General features: G+C 55.7%; 1 protein-coding gene across 5 annotated transcripts in view; it reads left to right on the top strand.

Annotated features, from left to right (window-relative positions):
- Positions 1-7,961: 7,961 nt before the first annotated feature.
- Positions 7,962-24,899, top strand: part of PLXDC1 (plexin domain containing 1) — a 54,191-nt gene continuing 37,253 nt past the window's right edge. For 4 of the 5 annotated variants that reach the window (XR_005591641.1, XR_005591642.1, XR_005591640.1 and 1 more), the window contains exons 1-2: positions 8,040-8,115; positions 16,548-16,717. Coding sequence is in view for 1 of the 5 variants with exons in the window: in XM_039516969.1 (XP_039372903.1) it covers positions 8,040-8,115; positions 16,548-16,717 (246 nt within the window). In the remaining 4 variants the exon portion in view is untranslated. Of the gene's footprint in view, positions 8,116-16,547; positions 16,718-24,899 lie in introns of all 5 variants that reach the window. The other variant, XR_005591639.1, reaches the window with a different exon arrangement.

Here is a 24,899-nt window from a genome sequence, read left to right as displayed (position 1 = left end):
GCTTAAAATTACCCCTCCTATCTCCATTGAGCAGTTTTATTTAAGGGAGTCTTTCCACCCCATCTAAAGATTTTTGTAAAACCAAAGGAGGCTGTGGGGGGAGAGAATCTGGGGAACTGTTTAATCCGTTTCATTTTCTGTCTTTCTCCAGTTCCAGTCCAATGGCAAGAAAGGCAGGGGTTGCTACAGAGAATATGTCTCAGTTAGACTCCTGTGACCCTGCAGTTCTCGCTGTAAGCAGAGTCAGGGTCCAGCTGCCAGCACTGGGATCCACACAGGTTCTCAGGAATTAGTTTGGTTTTTCTTCTTTGTTTAGTGCCCCCAATGCACTGGGCGCTGTATCCAGCATGGGAGATAAAGACAGCTTGGAACAGGGAGGAAGGGGACTCACTTGCAGCCAGCCCAGCCTGTTCCATACCATGGCCCCTTTATGGAGCAGGTGTTTAGGGGAGCTGCAGACAAGATGGGGAAAGTGGCTACCTCCTGAGCAGGATAAAAACCCAGCAGCCTAGTGACTCTGAGGAGGGCAGAGGCAGGTAGTTTGAAGGGAGAATGACTGGTGGGCAAGGATATGCCTGAACTGGAGGGAAGCTGGAGCTGGGTCCAGAGACTGGGCAGGATGAGACTTGGGAAGAAAAGACTCTCTAGGGGCACCAGGAGCTGCAGTGGGACTGACAGTCCCCTGGCTCAGAGGTGAATGGAGGGAGACCTGGGAGCCTGGACTTCTGGATTGGGTGTGAAATTGGAAGCCCCAGAAGGGAAGGGCTTAGCCTTCACAGTGCTGGTGTTCACTGCAATCCCTAAAGGCTTAATCATGGAACTGTAGGGCTGGAAGGGTCTCTGAGACCTCATCAAACCCACCCCCCTGTGCTCAGGCAGGACCACATACACCGAGAGACCATCCCTGGCAGGCGTTTGTCCAACCCGTTCTTAAAAACCTCCAGTGACGGGGATTCCACAGCCTCCCTGGGAAGCCTGTTCCAGGTCTTAACTGCCGTAGAGTGAGAGAGTTTTTCCTAATATCTCACCTACATCTCCTTTGTGGTGGATTAAGCCTGTTACTATATGGAGCCCCAGGAAGGGGGACTTTAGTCTAAGGACTCTAGGCTGTTATTGGGAGCACTAGGAAGGGTGCCCCCAAAGAAGCATTACTGTCTACAGGCCTCGGCCTGCTCCATTGGAGTCCAGGGGAGTCTTGCCACTGACTTCCAGAGCAGCGAAGTCAGACCCGGAGAGACACCTAGACAGGAGATGCATTGGGAGAGCCGGGGCAGTGCCTCGTGGGGCTTGAAGTGAAAGGGGAGCTGTTCTCGGCGACCTGTCGCAGTGGGGTGAAATACAAGGGGACAGGAGTGGGAGCAGGGTGTTCCCCGCTGGCTGAGTGGAGCAGAGGGATCTGCTTTACAATGGCACAAGGGTTCTGGCACAATGTGTCTCTCTGCCCAGCCCGCCTGAGCAACCCTACAATAACAAACCAGGGGGGGGTGGAATCAAAAGCTGGGCAAGACTTAGCAGGCATCTAGTCCCTAGCCTGGACAGTGCCGGGTTATCCCCTGTTGCCAGCATTTTGCTTAGTCTGATTGTAACTGCCCTATGGGATGGGGCTCCCACCTTTCCCTAGAGCAAAGACCCTAGCTCCAGTCATCTCTGCCAAGAAGCTGTTCTTTATATTCACTGTCCCGCTTTCTAAATGCCACCCCCTTATTCCTAGTCCCGCCCTTCCTCTGATTGTTTATTTGCTGGGTGCCTAGGTAGGGCTTATATGGGGCTTTGCCAAGCAGGCTGATTCTCAGCCATGCTGCCAAGCCACAACGCCTGACAGCAGCATTCTCTGAGAATCGGGCCAGGCGGGTCGATCTGGCTTCAGGTGCTTCGCTTTCGAACGAGCATCTGGGCCTTAGCTCTCTTGCTGTCTTCTGCCATCTCCTTTTCCAGTCCCAGGGTAACCTTTTCGCTGGAAAAAGGAACAGATGCATTATTGCTGCTCATGTTTAATATACAGTAGCGCCTAGAGGCCAACGGAAATCAGGGCTCCCAGAGTAAGAGACAGCCCTGAAGAGCTCTCAGTAAAAGGTGGTGCTAAGGCAGGAGGTTCTGGTTTCAATTTCCTGGGAATGGGACTGGGAGAGGGGAAGGGGGAATAGGAGAGTGGGGTGTGGATTATATTGCATGAAAACCACCAAAATAAATGAAGAATGAGGCTTTATTTCCTTTTGTGCCACTAGGGGGCAGCAGGACAATGTGAATGCCAGGAAGCCAGCAGCAATGTAGGCTGGGCTGCAGAGCACTGACTCTGCCTCCTCGCCAGGGGTGTAAGTGAATTGTAAAGCAGGAGGCCGGGACAGGCTGCTTCCAAGAGCAGAAGGGACATTGCAAGAAACGGGATCAGGATGGGCCTCAGGAGCAAAGCAAACGCTTCCTTCAGTTCTTCCCTGAGCCCTGGCTGCTGCTCCCTCCACCCCAGGCCTGGGCAGGGTGGATGACTGACTGGAGGCTGCAGCTTGGCGCAACCTGCCCCCGCTTCCGCCCCGGCTGAGCCAGGTGTCATTCCGTGCAGATTCTCTCCCCCCTCTGTCGCTGACGACCCGGGGGTGTTGTCACAGTCAGTGACCCTTCAAGCTCTGGGTCCCTCCAGTCCCTCATGTGGGGCTGGGACTGGGCAGGGCTTTCCTCTTCCTTCCCTGGTGCACTGGCACCCCCACCTCCGTGGGCAGGCTGGGGGGTGGGACATATCCCAGTGACGATGGCCCAGCCTGTGGTCCTCGGCTGATGGACTCTGAGCATCTCCCTGTCTGTGCCAAAGTGCTGCTCGGAGAATCAGTGAGGCAGGCAGCGGCTTTGTGTGTGTGTGTGTGTGTGTGTGCGTGTGCGCGCAATGGTTGCCTGTGTCCATAAGCAGGATCCAGACAGGGATTGGGGGGGAGGGGATGCTGTGCTGCCACACAATTGGGGGGGAGGAAGCTAAATCCTGGGCTCACAAGTTTAATTGCTCAAGAACTAGGTTAAATAATGGCGGGGGTAGGGAGAGGGAAACAAGGTGCCACGAGTCCTCCTGTTCTTTTTGCGGATACAGACTGACACGGCTGCTGCGCTGAAACCTGTCATTATGCAAGGCACTGAATTTAGCCATAGGGAGTGGAAATCCATCAACTTCATGAAAAAAGGGGGTAAAAGTTTTCCCCAGAGCTTCTAGGAGCATCGGGTGGGTGGACTGGCCCTGCTGTGGCCCTGAAACTAACAAGAAGAACCGGAAGTCCAGTTCCAAACACTCCTGAAGCCTAGGGAGAGAGGGGTCGGATCTGGATCCTAACCTCCTGGCAAAGCCCTCCTGAACTGAATCCCGGCCCAGCCCCGCCTGCCCTCCCTCTCAGTCGCGGCTACTAGCCAGCCCCCTTGCCGGTGACATGACAGAGCGGCTCAGATTGAAGGGATTCTTCATCTGCCTTTTAAAAAAAGGAATTGATTTATGGATAAAGCTAATGAAAAGGGAGCGTCTGATGGTGCAATTGGCTTGCATGCGCCCTCTTGCTGTCTGCAGACCAGACAGGTGTCTGGGTTGCGGGGGAGCTAATGGCAGTCATGTGCTGGCTGAGCCAGGGATTTCCCTACACCCCCCTTGGGGGGCTGTACACCCCCCCTGAATCCTCCCCCCCGCAGTGGTCAATTAGTTACAGTGTTGCTACATTAGTCACTTTCCAACCCCCTGGAAATTCAAACTGCCTCTAATTTCAATTCCTGGGGGAATCCCTGCCTGGGTCAGAGCAAGTTCCAGGTAATCCAGTTCTGTCATCAGAGCCCCATGCATGGAAGAGCGGCCAGGGATGGGTAGGGAGCCTCTCAGACCCTCAGGGAGTCATCTGGGAGGAGGAGGATGGGCTGATGGGAGCATTAGAACTGTGGATACCCAGGTTTGCTTCCTGTCAGTATGTCCCAGATCCAGGGAACTCCAGTTCCGCTTTCAGTGGGGGTTGTCTGAACCAGGAGTAGCGAATGCCTGAGGTCACTCCGTAAACAGCCAGGTCTGGAGCAAGTCACTGTGCCCTGGTGCCTCAGTTTCCCCAGTCAGGGCTGAAAGCAGAAGAGGCTGTGGGTTGGGATTGAGGAGCATCAGGAGAGGGGTGGAGGGCAGGGGAGCCCAGGGCTGGAATAGGGAGGAGCTGCAGGTGGCACTGCTGAAGCAGTAGGTTGGTCTGGGGGAAAGGGGGCAGCTTGCCCAGCCTCTGGCCACGCTTTGCCCAACTCCACCCAGCCCCCTTAGCCTTTGATGCGCCACAAGCAAGAGATAAATTCACCTCACTGCTGAACCAGGGGCTTCGACCCTGCTGCTGGCTCAGCTGAAAGAGGGTTAATTCCCTCCAGAGCTTGAATCCTCTCCTGGGGGAAGGGGGCAGGCGCTGGAGGGGGTGGGAGGTGTCTGCCGGATTGGATCATTATTTTGTTTAATCAAGGCACTGGGACTCCGGGCTTGGCCCAATCCATCTGAGACAGGGCCGGGTTATTAATCATCCTCATCAATTGCTGCACTGGTTCTGGTTGCTGCTCATCTGCCATGTGGCTCTACCCATTCATCTTCTTTCTTTAGCCTGTCAGAGCGTCTCTCACCCCAAGCCCTCGCGCTGCTGGGTTTGCCTCCTGTCCCACAGAGCTGGCGCTACGGGTTTGGGCATCAGGTTTGTCTGAGCGCCACAATCCAGCCCTCAGTCTTCAGGGTTTGCTGGGCTCTGTGGAATCTGGATGGCTGGGCCCTGCTCGGGTTCCCCGAGGGCTGCTGACCGGTCAGCCTCACCTCAGTCCCTGGAAAAATCATGGAGCAGGTCCTCAAGGAATCCATTTTGAAGCACTTGGAGGAGAGGAACAGTCAACATGGATTCACCAAGGGCAAGTCATGCTTGACCAACCTGATTGCCTTCTAGGAGGAGATAACTGGCTCTGTGGATATGGGGGAAGCGGTGGACGTGATACATCTTGACTTTAGCAAAGCTTTTGATATGGTTTCTCTGACAGTATTCTTGCCAGCAAGTTAAAAAAGTATGGATTGGATGAATGGACTATAAGGTGGATAGAAAGCTGGCTAGATCGTCAGGCTCAATGGGTAGTGACCAACAGCTCGATGTCTAGTTGGTAGCTGGTATCAAGCGGAGTGTCCCAGGGGTCGGTCCTGGGGCCGGTTTTGTTCAATACTGTATCCTCATTAATGAGCTGGAGGATGGCATGGACTGCACCCTCTCTGCAAGTTCGCGGATGACACTAAGCTGGGGGGAGAGATAGATATGCTGGAGGGTTGGGATAGGGTCCAGAGTGACCTAGACAAATTAGAGGATTGGGCCAAAAGAAATCTGATGAGGTTCAACAAGGACAAGTGCAGAGTCCTGCTCTTAGGACGGAAGAATCCCATGCACTGCTACAGGCTGGGGCCTGACTGGCTAAGCGTCAGTTCTTCAGAAAAGGACCTGGGGATTACAGTGGATGAGAAGCTGGATATGAGTCAACAGTGTGCCCTTGTTGCCAAGAAGGCTAATGGCATATTGGGCTGCATTAGTAGGAGCATTGCCAGCAGATCGAGGAAAGTGATTATTCCCCTCTATTCGGCACTGTTGAGGACATATCTGGAGAATTGTGTCCAGTTTTGGGCCCCACTACAGAAACGATGTGGACAAACTGGAGAGAGTCCAATGGAGGGCAACAAAAATGATTATGGGGCTGGGGCACATGACTTACGAGGAGAGGCTGAGGGAACTGGGCTTGTTTAGTCTGAAGAGGAGAAGATTTGATAGCAGCCTTCAACTACCTGAAGGGGGGTTCCAAAGAGGATGGATCTAGGCTGTTCTCAGTGGTGGCAGATGACCGAACAAGGAGCAATGGTCTCAAGTTGCAGTGGGGGAGGTCTAGGTTGGATATTACGAAAAACTATGTCATTAGGAGGGTGGTGAAGCACTGGAATGGGTTCCCTAGGGAGGTGGTGGAATCTCCTTCCTTAGAGGTTTATAAGGCCCAGCTTGACAAAGCCCTGGCTGGGATGATTTAGTTGGGATTGGGCCTGCTTTGAATAGGGGATGACCTCCTGAGGTTCTTCCAACCCTAATCTATGATTCTAGATCATTTTCAGATCAGCCCCCCCAGGAGCATATTCTGCCTGCCACTCATGGGGACACATCACTTGTAAATTCCATTCCAGGCTCTGGAGGAAATTCCCAGGAACTTTCCTGAGCAAGATCTCCCTGCAGGGGGAGAAGGCTGGGGTATAGGAGCTGGGTAGCAGGTAGTGCCAACCCTTGGAAAGGCAAAGCCCCTGTGCTGAATGGAACTGACTTCCCCATTTCAAACTGGGGCTTGTCCTCAGAGCTCTGAGGAACTCAGCTGGGACTCTGCTCCAAGCTGTGGTGGGGGGTTGCTGGCCCTGGGGAGCAAGGAAGAGATCCCATCCTAACCTGCACGGGGAGGCCCCGCGCAGTGAGCAGTTTGCACATGCCTGTCAATGGTGCCGAGCCCTGAATGGAGAGGTGGTCTCAGGGAGGGGGCTGCAAGGTTGGGGGCAGGAGGGATCAGCCATTCATCTTGGCAGGGTCAGTGGAGGATTCATCTAGTGCAATGAGGGGGTGTCTGTCTGACACTGCTGACCCCCATACCCCACCTCTGCCTGAATTCAGGCTTACAGAGGCCTTCTGACCCTGCCCAGCTTGAACAAGGGTGAGTGGGCGACGGGGGGAAAGCAGTGTCCCCATAACCTTTCCTTTCCCTTTGGAGCCAAGCAGCATTTGTAGCTGAACCTAGTTCTCCCCATGTTCTGTGCATGAGCTTCCAGCTGAGAGTTTAGCTGACGGAACAAGATCATAGATGTTTGCTGGGGGGGGGCGGGGGTCCACTGCCTGGCTCCCAAGGGGCAGCACTACAGTCTGTCGCATTATCAGCTAGTGCTTTGTTCCTGCCAGTGCTGCTCTGACACCCTCTGCCTGGATCGGAAGCATCCAACTCGCCCACCAAGGGGCTGGCTGGCTCCCCAGAGCGCTCCCTCCTCCCTGCAAATCTGCTGTGGGGAAGAAGCAGGCAACTGCTTTATTTTCACCATCCCTGCCAGTGTAAAAGGACTCTGGTGTCTGGTTTGTTCTCCAGCTGGGGGAAATATCACGCACCATTGCTTCCAATGACACCCCCCGCTCCCCAGCCCTGGGAAGTTGGCGTGTTAGCTATCCCTTGTTATACAACTGGGGGACAGGGAGTAGGAGGCAGGGAGAGGAGAAGGGATGTGCCTGTCATCAGACAGGGACTCAGTGGTAGTACTGGGAGTAGACCCCAACAGTCCTGACTCAGAGGCCTCCCCTTGCTCTAACCCACTAGACCCTACTCCCCTGCCAGAGCCCGCAGAGAACCCAGGTGTCCTGGCTCCTACCTCCCCCTCCTGCTCTAACCCACTAGACCCCATGCCCTGACCAGAGCTGGGGACAAAACTCAGGAGTCCTGACTCCCAGCACCCCCCACCCATTAGAGACCCCACTCTCCTCCCTGAAGCAGGGATAGAAACCAGCTGTCCTGGCTCCCAGCATGTCCCCCATCCACTAGAGCCCCTGCCCTGTCCAGAGCAGGGAACAGAACCCAGGCGTCCTGCTGAGGAAAGGGAGGGGTAGAGAGGTGCCAGAGGCTGCACAGGGGTGGGTGGCTGAGCAGTGGGAAGGGAGGGGGAGCTGGGGCAGGAGGGGTCTCACCCCCATCTCTGGCTCTCGCCCCCCCCCCCACGCCAGCAATGGTACCCAGACGCCAGCAGGGGGCACGAGCGCTCCCTCTCCCCGGCTCAGTCTCTCCAGCACGGGCAGCAGCAGCGCCGGGCGGCTCGTGTCCCCCCGCCGGGCGAGCCCAGCCTGCGTCCCGTCCCCCCTCACCGCCCCGGTCCGGTCCGCGGGGGCGCTGCGCTGCTGAGCCGCAGGACAGGGCGCTGCTCGCCCGATCCCAGCGCTGCCGAGCCTGGGCGGCCGGGGCCGGGGGCCGGAGAGGAGCCAGGGCTGGGGGGGGAAGAGGCGCCCCGGAGCCCGCGCCCGCCCCCCAAGATGCGATGGGGGGTCCTCCTGCTGCTCGCCCTGCTGCGCGAGGCCGCGGGGGAGGCTCGCGGCAGGCTGGAGGCAGGTACGGCGTGGACGGGGCAGAGTGCACCGGCGTGCGTGGAAGTGGACGGGCAGGGGAGGGTTGGGGGCACGAGTGCCGGGGCAAATGCGCGTGAGCGGGCACACGAGGGAAGGCGTGTGTGGCTGAGCGCGAGCGACGAGGGGGGGCAGGGAAGGGAGAGCGCCGCCACGGGTGCCCCCTGAGCGTGGGTGGAGGGGAATTACCCGAGTGGGACTTGGCAGGTCCGGTGTGCACACAAGGGTCACTGTGCGCAAATGGGAGTGTGCACCAGCGTCCCTGCGCGCGTGGCGGGGCTGGGGGGTACAGGTGCCCCACGCGTGGCGGGGCTGGGGGTACAGGTGCCCCGCGAATCTGCTTAGTTTGCAACCAGGGAGATTCAAGTTAGATATCAGGACAGCTTTCTAACTCGATAGTGAGGCGCGGGAACAGGTGACCTAGGGAAGTTGGAGAATCTCCATCATGGGAGGTTTTTAAGGACCCCTTTGACAAGCACATGTTAGGGTTGGCTACACTCAAGTAGGGGATGGATCACGTGACTTCTTGAGGTCCCTTCCAGCCCTACGTTGCTATGATCTATTCCCCTCTCTGCCTGGCACAAGGTTGTAGGTTCTCAGCCTGTCCCCTCTCATCTGTCTCCTCTCAAAGGGAGACAGTCCTGATCCTTGTCTGTCTGGCCCTTTAAGCGAGGTCTCAGAGTGCCGGGCAGCATGGAGGGATACACGACATCAAGCCAGCCTTGGAGACCTGTGGCTTGGCCCAGCCTCCCACCACTTCCTGGCGTGAAGTTATTAGCAGAGGCTGGTTATGAAAGAGGCAGCACTGAGGGAATCTGTGCTGTGGTCTCGACAGTGCCAGCTTTTCCTCTTTATAGAGGGGGCTCCATCCTCGGGTTGGGAGAGAACTGGAATTGGGGAGGGATGCAAGGGGGGATGGCGTGACCAGCAACTTGGACAGAAGAGTCCTGGGTTTGCATGGTGTTTCCACAGTGAGAGCGAGCCAAAGAGCTGGGCAGATGATCTTGGTTTGAGTCCAAGCATAGGAAACAGGTGGCAGTGTGGGTTCTAGAGCAGTCACTGCGATCGGTTGGGTTCTAGATCATACTTCATGCTGGAGAACGGCGCATAGGCTCCAAGGGCTGACAGGAATTGTGGGAAGGGGAGTGGGGTATCAGCCGGTGTAGCGTGGATCCTGTGAAACATGGTCCAGGTTCTAGAGCATGGGTTCCAGAGCTCAAGGTAAAGAGTAACATGCTGGAAGGAGGGCAGCAGGGAGATCATGGCTGATCACAGCAGAAAGGGCCCTCCGCACTCAGAGAGGGCAAAATTGTGGGTCAAAGTGGGGAAACACGGAGAGGAGAAGAGGAGTGAATAGACAGGCAAGATCCCACCCATGACCAAAAAAGTGGCTGAATACCACGGTGATGGGCATACAGAAATGTGCCCAGAGACACTGGATCTATTCAGTGTAACTCAGCTATGGTACTGAATCTAGGGGCCAGGTCCTGACAGATGTAAGTTGCCAGGGTTGTAGCCGTTTACAGCAGCTCAGGGGCTGGTCTTATCTCCATGGGTGTGACCGGCCCAGTGAATGTGGGAGACGTGGCTCGTAGGGATGGGGGAGCCAGCAGTGTGTGAATGAAGCTTGGGATCCAACCCGGAGCATCTCCTCCTCTTCCACTGGTAGCCGCTAAGACCCAGGGCCCTGCTGCATGGGGGACCTGATGAACTGCCAGCATCTCTCAGGCATCAGCCAGGAGGCTGGGAATCTTAGACGCCTGACCCAGCACTCAGGCAGCGTCTCGGTGGATAGACCTACCTCATTCCCACAGACCTTCAGGCCAGTTACAGACTGTCAATAAGATGGGTCCTGACAGGCTGATAGTTAGGGACCCTCCATAAACAGTTCTGTGTTCCCAAGGGCTGTTGCATGCCCACCACCTCCCTTGGGGCAGGGCACAGACACTCCGGCTGGCAAAAGCAGACGGAGCCCACTCTTCCCCCGGGTGGAATCTTGGCATGAAGGTAATGTAAACCATGCTTAATTCGTAATGAAAGAGGTGCCAGGGCTCAAGCCATTTTTTTACATTCATAACTGATGCAGGAAGCCCAGAGGTGGCGGGGCTATGATGTAAGTGGTAAATCTTGGGGGAATCCGGCCGTGGGTTGGCCCACTGGGGTGATGGCCTGGCAGGTGGCATGGCTCCAGACGGCAGGCTCAGAGGTGAATTGCACACGTACAGGGGTGGGGGGTGGATCAGACCCCCACACTGCTGGCTAACTGGAAGGGTCACAGGACACCACTGCCCCCCGCCCACCCCAGCTCCTGGGGGCTTGGGCCAGCTCCTCTGCTGGTGTGAATGGGCACCACCCCATTTGAAGTGGATGGAGCAGCTCTGATTGATGATATCTGAGGCTGAGGGCTCTCCCAGGTCACACTCTGAGATTTCTCTGGGCAGAGCAGGAGAAGCAGGTCAGCTCTGAGGGGCAGCAGCAGGGCTGTGTCTAGACTGGAATAGCAGAGGGTGGGCGGTGCACACAGTTGTTAATCAAATATCCTGAGGCCTCCCCTGCTTCCCAGTGCGTCAGGGGTGTGGGGGGGCATCTGGGCAGGCCCCTGCGGGTCTGTGGTGGAGGTGTCAGTTTGATGGATGGGGAAGCTGTTTGAAGGAATCCAGAGCTGGACGCTGAAGAGTAAACATGGTGCAGCTTGGGGAGCATGATCCGGGGGGTGGGGGTGGAGGGGAGGAGGTTTGGTGCGGGAGTCGGGTACCTCCCTTCACCACGCAGCACAGATTGTGCATCGCAGCCAGGCCCCAGAGGGACCCTGATGGAGGCAGGGGGGTGCCCGCTGCGACTGGCATGGGCTTGTGTGCAGCATCTGGGTTAAGGGATCGGGGGCCCAAGCTGAATGCCCAGAGGCATTTCCTGGGAGCAGTGAGAGCCTGGTATCCTGGCCAGATTCCCAATGTGTGAGCCTAGACATTCCCATCCCTCTATGGTGGGGTCCTTCCCTCGCTTCCCACCATGCCCTGTTTAGCAGCTAGTGCGTCCCACCCCAGAGCTGGCCGCATTTTCAGTGGCGAGTGACGCAATCCCCTCCTGAGGCTTGGGATAAGAGGTGCCGCGTGGAGGCAAATTTCTTCCCAGCACGTCGCCTGTCTGCAAGAAGGGGCATGGGATGGGAGATCCCTGGCTGAGCTGGGAGCAATGGGTTCTGGTGGCTACCTGGGGCCTGTTGTTTAAGATGCTGGGGTATTTTTGGGCTACTCTTGGCTCCCATCTCTAGGGCCCATCCTAGAGCTGTGGGGAGGCTGAGTGTCTCTCTCAATATGCAGTCACGTTGTACTAGCTGCATCTCAGGCTGCTGCTGACATTTACAGATCTAGGTGCGGAAGGAGCAGAGCATGTTGCAGTCGGAAGGGGTTTGTGGAGGAAATCGGAGCCTCCGTGGGCTGCTTGCTCATATGTGACGGTTAATCAAGGCTTGTTAGAGCTGGTCCTAATTGAAACCAAAGCGCGGGGAAGGCTCTGCTTTATGAAAACATGTCGGGCCTCTGTCTGTGAGAAGGGAGTTGGTGATTTGAACCTTGGGCCTGGGTGGGCAGCCCAAGGAGGGGAAGCAGGATTCAAAGCTGGGTCTCCATAGAGGCCACCTCGACTTCAGGGGTGGGATTCAAGCCCTGACTTCCACATGCCATTTGAGAGCACAGCTGCTTCTAGCATAACACCAGCAGTGTGGCCTCAGGTCAGTCATGTCCCTGCTCTGTGCCTCAGTTTCTCCATCTGTAATATGTGCAGTGCATTGAGCTCTGTGGTTGAAAAGCACTACACGAGCTATATATTATTGTTATATATAAGGAGACAAGACAGGTCAGGGACAAGGAGGGCTTGAGGGGTTCTGCTAGTCAGCTAGGTCTCGTAGGGGGCTTGGTGACAGAGTCAGAACCTGTGGCTGGTGCTGTTATAGCAGGAGAAGGATGAGCTTGTGGTTAAATCTCAGTGCAGGAGGGAGAGGCTCTCTGGCCTATGTCACGTCAGAGGTCAGACTAGTTGATCAGAAGCCTCTGCCCCGATCTCTTTGTGTGACCTCTGGGCAACACATCTGAGCTAAAACCCCTTGACCCAATCTCTCTCGATGTCTGGGTGAAGTTCGGATCTGGATCAGAACTTCCTGGCTCTGGCCCATCTCCATATGATGGATCTGAGCCAGAACTGACCCAAACTCTCTCTACTTCAGAGGAAGTCCAGATCAGCAACTGGATCTGAATTTCACTGCTCAGGCTCATCCTGAGGGGAAACTCCCCGGCCAGCAGGGGCCACTGCTGAGGTCCCCTCCACATACACACAAGTAAGCTGGGTGGAGTTTCCCACAGCTAACCAAGGAGGCAAGGCCCCCGTGCGAGGACGTAGCTGCTTTTTGCGAGCAGCCCTGTGCAAGGGGAGTTGAGCAGCTGGGAGCTGCAAAATGCCTGCCGCTGTTTGCGAGTTGGAGTGACACCCTCTCCAGAGCCCGAGGCCACTGTGCGGGCTCGAGGCTTCCCAGGTGCGAGGGCTGGGGCAGAAGCCCTCATGCAAGACACTTCCACAGCCGGGCCCTAATCCCACGGTGTCTGATCACAACCCTCAGCGCCCGCCGCTTTTCGGTACCACGCAGCAAATTACGCTGAGGGGCATCAGCAGAGCAGCGTGTGTGTAGGGATAGTGAAGGAGGGGCTGCGGGTCAGGAGTGAGGGGCACTGATGGAGCTGGTTGCGTGGGGAGCCCATCGAGGGGCATGGGAAGAGGGACTTGGGGGTCCAGCAGTTGCTGCGGTCTGCGTTGATGGAGCCTGCCCGAGTGAATCCTAAATCCAACCAGTGCCATCAGGACAGGCCTGGAATTGGAGAAGCAGAGGGTGCGGGGGGAAGAGAGCTGGCTGCCCAGGCGGGTGGGGGGGTGGAGGGCTCGGTTCGCTAGGGCTGTGGATGGAGCACCTCCTGGTGGCTGTAGGAACTCCCTGCATTGGAGAGGGAAGGGAGGAGTTGGCATCATGCGGTGAGCCCTCCCATTCAGTTTGTGGGGGGGTCCCCTTTTAGCAGTGGGGCAGGGCAGGTGTTGTGCACCACTGGGACAGCCCCCCTTGAGGCCTTATTGACCTCTTGGGGCCCCTGGCCCATGGGACCCAGCTCTCCCCAGAGCTCACGTGGCCGGCTAAGTGCAGGCTTCGCGGAGAAGCCAGACTGCGCCAGTCCCTGGGAGGGGCACGTCCCAGAATAACAGGCTGCGGCTTGGGCCATCGTCCAAGTGGCCAGGGCAGTGTCCCAGCCCGCCCACAGGGCCTGGAGTCAGCGAGCTCGTTAGCAAGTCCGTTAGCTGCCTGACCTCACTCTCTCACTGCCCTACGGCATCCCTGCCCCATGGAGGCAGGGGGACAGGAGCAGGGCTGCTAGGCCTGGAATGCCTTCCCATGCCCGGAGGCTCCAAGGGCATGGACTGTCCAGAGGGGTGTGACTCGGGAAGGACCCCGCGCCCAGTGAAACCAGTGAGAAACTGCCAACACACCCTGCTCGCGCAGCCTGCCCCAGGGTGCCTTTGTGCAAGACATGTCACACCACCTACACTGTGCTGTAAAGTCTGAGTGGCCAGGAATGGGTGTGAATGTCTGTGGGTTTGTATGGAATTCAGTGTTTTGAGGAGGTGGGTTTTGTGGGCTTTTGGCAGGGAGTGTGCGTGTGTATGTCTTGTCTTGTGAGTTGCTGCTGAGTGTATGTATTTTGCATGTCAGTTTTTTTTTTTTAAACAGAGTTAAAGATATACATGTGTTGGGTTGTTTTGCCTGCATCAATGTTTGTGTGTGCTTTGTGTTCCTGTGCGCCAGAGTCCCGTGTAGGTTTGCACGTGCATGTCAGCTGTCTTTGCATTGTTTTTGGCAGTGGACTTGCCGAAGGCTGTATCATTAATGTGATTGTGAGTTTCTGCACTGGGTGTAGAAGTGCATGAGCGTACAGGTGGCTGTTGTGGGTCTGGTTGTGGCACACGGGTGTGAGCGTGCAGGGGGCTGTTGTGGGTCTGACTGTGGCACACATCGGGTGTGAGTGTACAGGGATTGGGGGTCTGGCTGTGGCATTCCCCGGATCTGAGCACTAACCCGTGGGGCTCTTTGCAGAGACTCAATGTCCCGAAGCGCCTTTTGCACTCCTGCACCACCCCCAAGCCCAGCTGGCATGCGGCCCCATGGCTCGGTACACGCTGTCCATATGCCCTGGCTGACAGGGGAAGGGCTTACTCAGCCAGAGGCCCAGGCAGCCTTTCCAGCATAAACAACTACACAGTGTGGGGAGGGGCAGTGCAGGGAACCATGCACCGCCGGGGAGGCTCCCTCCTCCCTGCACCTTTCCAGGGGACCCCCGGGCAGAATCTCCCCTGTGCCATACAGATGGCAACCCTGGGCACCTGTGCTCAGCAAGCCACCCCAGGGCATGGCCCGTGGGCACATGAGCCTCCTGATCACCCGTGCAGAGGTGGCCAAACTGGGATCTTTCCAGGCCCAGCTGGGAGCTCTGCTGCCATCCCCATCACATCCCCTGTGCTGCTGGTTTCAATTGCAGCTGGATCAGCAGCTAGAGGTGGGAAGCCCCTCCCAGGGCAGAGCTGCCCCCTTCCTTCCCCCCCCCCCCATCATTAATGGAGCCACTTTTTGGTCCGCTGCCTGTGGGATGTTTTATGCAAATGACACGGTTGGCTCATTTGCATATCGGCAGCTCCCTGGAAAGGCCGTGTGGAGCTGTCCCTATCCCTGACCTGTCTCCATAATGAAAGAGGAGGCTTGTGGGAGCCAGAGGTAACCAGTGAACTATGCTATTAAGACTGTTCCTCCATAACCCCTCTGACGTCAGCTGCCTCCAGGGCTCCTGTCTGTGCTGACCCAGGGCTTGGCTTTTCGCTGCTCTCCACCCGTCCATAAAGAGCCATTCCAAGACCGGAAAGGAACGTTTATAATCATCTCCTCTGACCTTCTGTATAGCACAGGCCCTCGAACGTCCTCCGATAATTCCCAGGGCAGATCGGTTAGAAAAACATCCAACCTTGATTTAAAAATTCCCCAGGATGAAGAAACCTTGGCAAGTTGTTCCAGTGGTTAATTACTCTCATGGTTAAAATGCTACACCTTCTTTCCAGCTTCAACTGCCAGCCATCCTCTCGGGTTAGACCTTCCTCAGCTAGACTGAAGAGCCCCTGTCAAATTTTTGTGTCTCCCGCCATTGCACCCCTGAGGTACTTGTAGGTTGTGATCTCACCTCGTAACCTCTTTGTTAAACTGAATAGATTGAGCTCCTGGTGTCTATCACTCTAAGGCAGGTTTACTAATCCTTTAGAGGTCCCTAAAGCCCCAACCAGCCCCAGCCACCCCCCCTTGTTCCCTCTGTGATCTCACAGACCTGGAACCTTGTCATGGTTTCAAAGGGAGGTCTTCCCCAGATGACCCCATTACGTCTCCTTCTCCTTCACCACATGACTGAACGCCAGCTGGCAGCGGAGCGCTGGCATGCCAGGAGGTGCCCAGGCTGGGTGTCCAGGCTGCAGTGGGTGGCACAGAAGCTTTTGAGGGCGGGACTGGCTGAAGGGAGGTCCCTGGGGTGAGGTCAGGTGCCTGGCAGTTTCAAGTGGCTCTTAGTCCACTGTGGGTTACATCACTGTAGCCCAGTGACTAGGGCATAGAAGTTGGAGTCAGGCAGGACTCCTAGGTTCTCCTCCCAGCTCTGCCGGTGACCTGGGCCATGTCCTTTCCCTGCTTTTTGCCTCAGTTTCCCTTCCCCACCCATTGCGAGCTCTTTGGGGCAGGGGCTGTCTCTCATTCTGTGCCTGGGCAGTGCCTGGCGCAATGGGATCCTGATCTCGGCTGTGGCTTGTAGGCTGTAGTGTAATGCTGCTGTGAATAGCCAGTGCCTTCCCCTTAGGGGCTTGAGCATTCCCGGGGGTTCTCCTACACTCTGTGTTCTGGGAGGGCGAGGGGGAGGGTAGTCGGGGGAGCTGGTGAAAAGGGCTGGCGTGGCAGACTCGGAGGGTGAAACTGCTTTCTTCACAGGGCAGAGCAAGCCTCCCTGTTCACCACCCCCTTTCCCCAAAACCCTGCCAATGGGCCCCATTTCTACTGCTCTCATCACTGGTGTCCAAGCCCTTAAATTTATCTCCCATAGCCCATTCAGTCCCTGGCCCACCTGCTGGGGGTTAGCTTGGGCCCAGGTGTTCATTGATGATGTCCTCTAAGATCTGGCCTGAGACACCAAACTCATCTCTCCTGGTCACATGACAGCCCCTTTGGGTCATCAGGGTGGATTCGAATCTACAGCCCTGGAGTAAAAGGTGGCATTTGATCCTGGACCTAGACTCTCTACCTCGCTGGCTCCTTCTGCCACAGGCCTGCTGATTCCCCTTCCCATGTGTGCTCCACAGGACACCTCCACGGCCGCTCCTTGGAGCGGGGAGCAGGGACAAAGCTTCTGGGCTGGAGGCGGAAAACTCAGGAGAGTTTGCTGGAGACTGACGGGACCCGCATCAGCCAGGACCTGGTAGGAGGCAGCTTGGCCATTGACACCCTGCCAGATAATGAGACGCAGATTGTGGTGAGTCGGTGTGGGGTGTTGCTGCCCAGTGTCGCGGGGGGTTTGTATTGCACTAAGCTGCTCTCTCGCCCTGATGGCAGGTGGGTGGTTGTGGGTTTGTGTGACCTTAGCATAGCTCATGTGTGTTCTGAAATGCCACATAAGTGGCAGGTGAGGCAGAAGTGAGCCATCGGTTTGAAGAGGGCGGTGAGAACTCCGTGAGAGCCGCACACGACCTGTTTGCAGGTCATGCCAAGAGCCGCGTAAATGCCGCACACAACACGTGTGGCTCTGTCTGAAGGTCACGCGTGTGATCCAGTCGCTCAAGGCTGCCGTGATTGCCATGGGACTCTGCAAAGGTTACCAGAGCCATGCAGCTTCCATGCGACACCCACACATGTGATCCAGCCCCGTGAAGATTGTAACAGGGCTGCTTGTCCCTAAAGGGCCGGGGCCGAGTGCAGAATGAGCCACACGTGGGGGAAAGCAGGGAGATTGCCCTATAACAAGCAGCAGGAGCCTGCAATGTGGGGGAGGAGTTCGTGCCGGAAAGTGAAGAGGGGCTGTGGGGTGTCTGAAGGGCTCCTGCAGGGAAGACCCTGAGCCCAAAGAACCTGGGGGCTCCTCTTTGGAAACCCAGATGGAGTTGGGGCCTAGACGTTTGGGAGCCTCGAGGCTAGTGCCAGAGGGCTAAGCTCCAGGTAGGAAGAGGGGCTGTGAGAACAGACTGGCACAGAAGAGCTCTGGCTGTGAGAGGAGACCCGGAGCTGAGTATGGATTTCTGTGTGGTGATGGACTTTATTTTGGGTTCCTGGGGTTTGTTCAGAACTGTTTTAGTGACTCCTCATTCAACCAGCCCAACCATGTGTGCAGTTCTTAACAGGCCTGCCGGGGGTGAGTGGAAAGGGCAAGGGGGGTGCTCAGAGAATGGCCGCCCTGCTACCAAGGTTTGGGTGAAAGAGGCGTAGCTGCCATGAGCCAGCCGTGTTCCTGCTGTGACGGGAACCATGTCAGTGTCACAGGGGACACCCAGACAGGCCTGTGCACTGAGCTGATGGGCACGTCCGTGGTGCACACGTGTTCTGTGACCGCCCCGCTCTCTTTTCCGACTGGCTGCATCAGCCTGGCCAAGGCTCTGTGGTTTCCCCTTGCAGTTTGGCCTCAGTGGGTTATTTCGGTCCTGGGAAGGAAGCTGGTAGTGGGTAGCTACGCCCCGAGTAAACATAGCAGGAGGGCAGCAGCTGTCATGCTGCAGGTTGGGCACTGAGTTGCCTGCGTTAGTCTGAACAGTTGAGCTTCAATGGGCATCATCGGAGAGGCTGGGCTCCCTAGAGGGGCCCCTCCGGATTTACCCAGGGCATCAGTGTCTCCTCCGCAGCGTCCCTCCTGGGGTTCAGCTGAAAGACATGGGAGGTCTTTCGCTAGCTCTGCCCCGGGCTCCCCGCACACGGCTCTGGCGATACCCTGCACCCTGAACTGCTGCAGCCCCCTGGCTTTCCAGTCCAGCCCTCACCCCCCAGCTCAGAGCAGCCCTGTCTAGAATGGGTTAACTCTCTTTCCTCTGTGGGCACAGTGTGGGGAGTGGGTAGGGGGCATCTCACTGCTCTGGCAATTGCTCTGACCATCCGCCCCCCACTTCCATGGAGGTTTCGGCTTTAGTAGAAAGAAATGAATCAGGTTACAATGCAGCTCTGCAGCTGCCAGGAGTGGAGGGGAATTAAGGAGTCAGCATTTCATTCAGTGCCCCTGAGCTGCTTCCATCTCAATCTACCCCGCCACTCAGAACAATCCACTCCTCTCCCTCCAGCCTGTTTTCGACCACAGCCGGAGGAGTGGTAGCGTGTGTGTGGTGGGGGGGGATCGGGGTCTTGTTCTTCTCCCTCCCTCCCCCCACTGCAACCTCAGCTCCTCTGGCCCCTGCCCTGCCCCCACAGATAGCATCAACCTCCCCTGCATGGCTTGGGGGTAGGAAGGATGCGGCTGTGCTAATGGAATCCCCCTGCCAGCCACCATTGCCAGCAGGGGGCAGCCCTGAGCACACAGGCACTTGTGCCCTGTTTTTGTGAGTGCTGCAGGTGGGCCTGAACCAAAGGGTTTTCCCAGGCCTGGCATTTGTGGGGAGGGCTCAGGGTAGCAGTACCCCTGGTTCCCCCTCTAAGCCTGCTCCCCCATGCAGGAACATTTTCATGGCTGGAGGGCCGGGGGAGGCAGGGCTCTGGCGGAGGACAAGTCCCTGCCCCAAAGAGCTTGCAATCTCAGTAGAAAATGGACAAAAAAGTGGTGTGTTGGGAGGGGTAACTACACAAGGTCTCCCCTTGCACCTAGACCCAGCTGGGGTCTGAAGCGCTTGCCCCATGTGTGGCTGGGGTGGGCAGTGATGGATGGTGTGGGGTGGGCTGGCTGGCTGGCTGGTGTGCTGCCCCTTAGGAGAGGCCCCGGGAGAGATGGGGAAGGAATTTCTCCTGTGTCCACATTTGTGAGAATGGTTCTGCCCCGATGCAGCCACAGCCCCTTGATTGACAGTTTTATTTAACAAATTAACAGCTGGCTGGAAGCGTTTTCTTAATCTGGACAAGTGCTGCGGGCGGCAGCCAAATTGGAAAAGGCCCTGGCAGGAGGAGGGGGATGGATGAGGAGCTTGCAGGCAGGCTGGATCCGGGAGCGATGGTAGGAGCACTGCTGGAGTAGAGAGAAGGGGAGGGTGGCATAGGCTGAGCTCACAGCTGGAAGCAGCATTTCCTCCCCCTCCCCTCAAGTGTTCTGGAGCAGGGAGTGCTGCTGATAATGAAGGGTGTAGCTACAGCAGGTTGCATCCTCAGGGATCCTGCAAGGTTCTCGCATCTAGGGCGAGCTTAATTATCTGACCTTCAATTATCCACAACTCCCTGTTATCTGAGACAGGGTCACAGGTCCCTCAGCAATGAGGAAAATTCCCCCAGTTACCCAAGACCCCTGGGTCCAAATATATAGTCAGGACGTTTGAATAATTGAGGTTAGATACGCTCAAGTCACTTCATCTGGGGCCAAGATGCAGCCGCCTGAAGGGCGAGACGAAGCAGCTGTTTAAAGAGGGATTGCTCATTCATTTCAAGAGATGCAACCGTCTCTGGGGTGCAATGGGGCAGCTGTTCATGCAAGGATTGCTCATTCATTGCTGAGGTGCAGCCACCTCTGGCGTGAGATGAGGCATCTGGTTATACAGAGATCCCTGAGAAGCAACTCTGTGGCGGAGGGGAGTGGCATGGCAGCTACTTCTATACAGGGATTGCTCACCCAGCACTGAAATGCAGCCACCTCAGTGGTGGGACATGGCAGCTGCTTAACAGCCATGCAGCAGCACTGCAGTACAATTTAGAGCAGGAGGCAAAGACGCATCCCCTTGGGGCAATTTAGGCCAGCAGGATTCCTGGGATAATATCCCTGCCCTTGCAAAAAAAGGTTGTGGGCTTATTAATGACCACAGATGGTTGGGTTCTGTCTAGTCCAGGGGTCGGCAACCTTTCAGAAGTGGTGTGCTGAGTCTTCATTTATTCACTCTAATTTAAGGTTTCGTGTGCCAGTCATACATTTTGACGTTTTTAAAAGATCTTTTTCTATAAGTCTGTAATATATAACTAAACGATTGTTGTATGTAAAGTAAATACATTTTTTAAAATGTTTAAGAAGCTTCATTTAAAATTAAATTAAAATGCAGAGCCCCCCCCAGACCGGTGGCCAGGACCCAGGCAGTGTGAGTGCCACTGAAAATCAGCTCGCGTGCCGCCTTCGGCACACGTGCCATAGGTTGCCTGCCCCTGCTCTAGTCACAGCACCTGCTAGCACCACTGACTCCAGGGGAAGAGCGCCCCCTACTGAATCGCTAACTGCCCTGCAGGAAACAGTGATGGGCATCAGTTTGATACGGACTCAGAGGGAAGAGCACCCACTACTGAACCCCCAGCAGATGCAGCACTGCTGCAAGACCCCCGAGGTCTCCCTGCCGATGGCTGATGCTGTTGGGCTGGGGAGAGATGTCCTGATCAAAGCCTGGGGTGGCTCAGCTCCAGGCGGCGGTGGCATTAGGGAGATGGAGTGGGGGTATCCCTGAAGGGAGGGGCTCTGTGGCTTGATTGTGTGGGAGATTTCCAAGCACGGCACAGCGCCCGGATCGATGGCACGGTGTTGGTGGAGCGGGAACTAGAGTGGATGCCGCATCCCAAGAAATGAGACAGAATTTAAATTCATTAAAATCAATAGGGAAAATGTGTTGCACATGTTAATGGAATCATGCTGTTTACACTTCAGCCGGGGCTCTGCTCTCGGGTCACTTCATTTTAAGGCTTTAACTGACATGCTGGAAGATTTCAGCTGCCACTGCGTGTAATATGTAAAGCAGTGAAAAATAGATATGCCGCTCCGGGCTCGGCTCTCTCCTGGTGCTGTGCTAGCAGGCACTGCAGCAGCCTGAGCTGCCTCATGACAGTGCCTTGTCTTTTGTGGGTCCCATTCTGGGGGATCCCCCAAACCCCTTTCTAAAGAGGGGGGAAAACAACCTTATTTAACAGCACCTATGTAATACCCGACCATATTATGTTTGAGGCCCTGACAAAGATCAGAGCATCATTGTGCTAGATGCTGCATATATATGGCTTCTGCCCCAGAGAGTGTACAGTGTAATAGACGAGAGTGGAAAGTGAGGCACAGAGATTTCCCCTAGATCAGTGGCACGGCTGGGATTAGCACAGAGGGCTCCTCATTCCTAGCCCAGCACCCTGTCCGCATTGGACTATGTTGCCTCCATTGAGGTTGGACTCCAATGTGGTGAACTTCCTTCCAGCAGTGCCCTCTCTGTCGCAGAGGATGGCTTGTTGCCTGATGCCGATGTGGGATGGACACATAGCCCTTCTACATCCCGATGGGTGAAGGGATCTCTGTGAAGGGGATGGGGAGATGGAGCAGGAGCTGGAGAAATAAGGAGACCGTCTCAGGTCCGACCCCAGTCATGGAGGGAGGAATGGCTGCTGTCAAACTTTCCAGACTGGGAGCAGCTGGGAGGTTGTGATCAGAATCTTCTCTGTGATGCATCCGCCTCCATCCTTGTCTCTCTCGCCCTTTTCCTCTCGTCCGTCCCCTGTTAGCCTCCATCTTGGCCCCCTCCCCTGTCGAGTAATCAGCATCTCTGAAGATGATTATCTCAACAAATAGCCGTTGGAGGCTATTTTGTTTTGCCTGCCGACACCAGAGCTAGCAGCAGCAGCCTCCTTCCCTGCTGGTGGAGTCCAGGCTGACTCAGCCTTTTCAGGCCGGGATAATGTGGGGGGCGTGGGGGTGTTTGGCTTTGTGTTTAAAGAGCAATAAAAATCCACAAGCTCCTGTGTATTTCAAGGGCCTGATCCCTGTTGTGGAATGTCTCTCTCCCCAGCAGTACTGGGTCTGAGCATTAAAGGCCCCGATCCCCATCCTGGTGCGGAAAGGCTCTGTTCTGCCTTCTTTGCTCAGCCCCTGGGAGCTCTTATCTGTCCCTCTCTAGGGGCCTGATCCTGATATGTAAAATCAGTGGGAGCGCTGGGTGCGCATAGGGGGTCCGGCTCAATGGGGCTGCCCTATAGAGGCCCTGTAGTACCTTGGCTCTTTGAGAGACCCATGCATATTGCACAGGACAAACCCATGCACCGCGTGGTACTTGAGCACCATGTGAGGGACGTAGGGCTCCCAGGTGCTGTGTACCATACTCCAGGGAAGACACATGCTACACGTGTGATGCAGGTGACATGAGACACACATGCCATGGCCTTGCATTTGCACTAACATACAGTCACTGAATCTTGACTTTCCTCTCTAGCCCCATCAGAATGTGCTTATCACTTCCCCCCACATGCTCCACCCTGGCTCCTGGTCTCCTGCAGCCTCCCCCATGGGGGGGGGGTGTTCTGCCAAGCATGCCCACATGTCACACTCTGCCCTAAGGCAGATCTGGCACGTGCCAGATGGAGGCCCACATATATGAGCTGTCACAAGCCTGGTTAATGGGGCACAGGGAGTTTGCATTAGACCTTTAGTTGTCTTCACATTTTCCACTGGCTTGTTTGTTTGTTTTTTCAACAACCCAGGGGGATTTTACAAGGGCAGTGCTGCCAGGGGGCTGGGTTCCTCGTGGCTGATGGGGCCAGCAAGGGGGGAGGGTGCCTCATAAATGGCTTCCGAAGGCAAAAAACCCCAAAAGGTCAGAGGGGGACTAGCCAAACAGCTGTACCTGTTGAGCTGAGAGGGTGCTGGATCGGAAAATCCGGGCTCAGGTTTTGACCCCCTTAAAGGCTGGGCAATCTGAATCTGGGGTGCAGATGTGGGCTGTTCTCTAGCGCTGAGAGAACGAGCTGGAGAGGAGGAGCCTGGCAGAGCAGCTCCAGAGGGGCCTTTCTTGCACTATTGCTCTTACCTACTTATCTGCCCCCCATCGCTGTAGTGCCAAGCCTGCCAATCTCTAGTGCATTTGCCCTATCCGCCCCATTGGATAGATGGGGAGCTGAGGCACAGAGAGGTTAAGTGATCTGCCCAGGGTCATGCCGGGAGTCTGTGACAGAGCTGGGACTCAGACCGGCATTGGGCCCCTGAATCTAAACCTGGGGGCTGAACAACCCCAGCCTTCAAAATCCAGATCCAGATTTTGCAAATCGCCCCCTGGCTTTATGCTGGGCTGACCCCAGACCCAATATCCGGGTGGTTTGGAATCTGGATGCGCCTTCTGCCACTTGGGCTCATCCCTGGCTTTGGGATGCGTCCGTGGCAGGACTTTTCTCCATCCCCAGCTCCCAGTGCCTTGGTTGCTATGGCTCCACTGGGAGGACCAGGGGCAGAATCTCAGGACTAGGATGTCCATCTATAGCTGGCCCCGCGAGATCAGACATTTGGGCAGCAGAGATGGATGTGAACCTTACATCATGGAGCCTCTGTTCCTCTTGGAGGTCATGTAGAGATGGGCTTCTCCCTGCAAGGGACAGAGGGAACACGGGGCAGGGAGTGGGTTACAATCAGTGCAATAGGGTATGTCCGTAGTTAGAGGTGATGTTCCTGTGGGAGCTGATGGAAGTGTTGGGGGGAGGGGGTGGAGAGCAGCTTCAGAACTCTCTGCTCCTGACCTTAGTCTGCCAGGATCCTGGCACATTGCTCTTCAGGCTGGGTGGCATAGTTCCCCTAGGGGAGCAGGTGGGTTAATGCTCCTAGGCAATCAGATGGGCTCTCATTATTGCTGCTGTCATTATGGGTGCATGTTATTGTGTCGCTTTACAGGCAGCTGATTATGTATTTGTTGGAATTATTTTTTTCCCTTGGTTCTGCGTGTTAGGGTGATTGTCAAAGCGCCCAAAGCGAGGAGTAGGCACTCTGGAGGAACAGAAAGCAATAAAAGGAAATAAACTTACAAATGGAATTTGATTCTGTAATGCAATTACTGAATTAAATTCCAGCAGAGAGAGAGGGAGACAGCAACCGATAAAGAGGAAGGGGTAGCTGAAGGAGGAGCAATATTTGAGATAACATTTGAAATGACAGGGAGAAATGACAGAGGGGCAGAGGAGCTGTTCCAGTCAGTAGGGTCTTAATATAGTGAATGACAAATATTCCCAAACAGGAGACAATTACTAAAGAAAGCAGCTACTGACTGAAACATACACAGCTTGAGTTCCAACCTTGTCTCTGGTTTACCAGGGACCACACACTGTTAGGATCTCTATACAACACACAGACACCTAGTGGCTGAATAAATTACTGCAAGCAAACCTATTGTGATAGGCAAGAGCTGTGGGGGAGAAGGCTCTTGCATCAGAAGAGGGTGATGGATGGTGTGGAGGTGCAGGGGTTGAGTGGGGAAGGAAGCAGAAAGGTTAGTGGCATGATTGTTAGGGTCAGCATGGAAGGGTTTCAAAAGGAGAGGGTAACTTTTGAGCTACATTTGAAACTGAACAGGGAACCATGGGGATGCCTGAATATGGAGGGAGATGTGATTGCACTTGTTGGTACCTCCTGGGTAACATGGCAGCAGTTTCCTGGGAGGCTTTCAGAGGGAGGAGAGTCATGTGGTTAAAGCACTGGCCTAGACATAGTTGATCTAGGTTCAGTTCCCAGTTCTAGACTGAGACCCAGGACTCCTGGGGTCTGTTCCCGTCTCTGCTGCAAGCTCCCGCTGAGAGTCACTTAATTGCTCTGGGCCTCCGTTTCCCCACCTGTA

This window comes from Mauremys reevesii, linkage group 27, assembly GCF_016161935.1.
Source record: "Mauremys reevesii isolate NIE-2019 linkage group 27, ASM1616193v1, whole genome shotgun sequence".
NCBI classification, from domain to species: Eukaryota; Metazoa; Chordata; order Testudines; family Geoemydidae; genus Mauremys; species Mauremys reevesii.
This window is presented reverse-complemented; position numbering and strand designations above follow the sequence as displayed.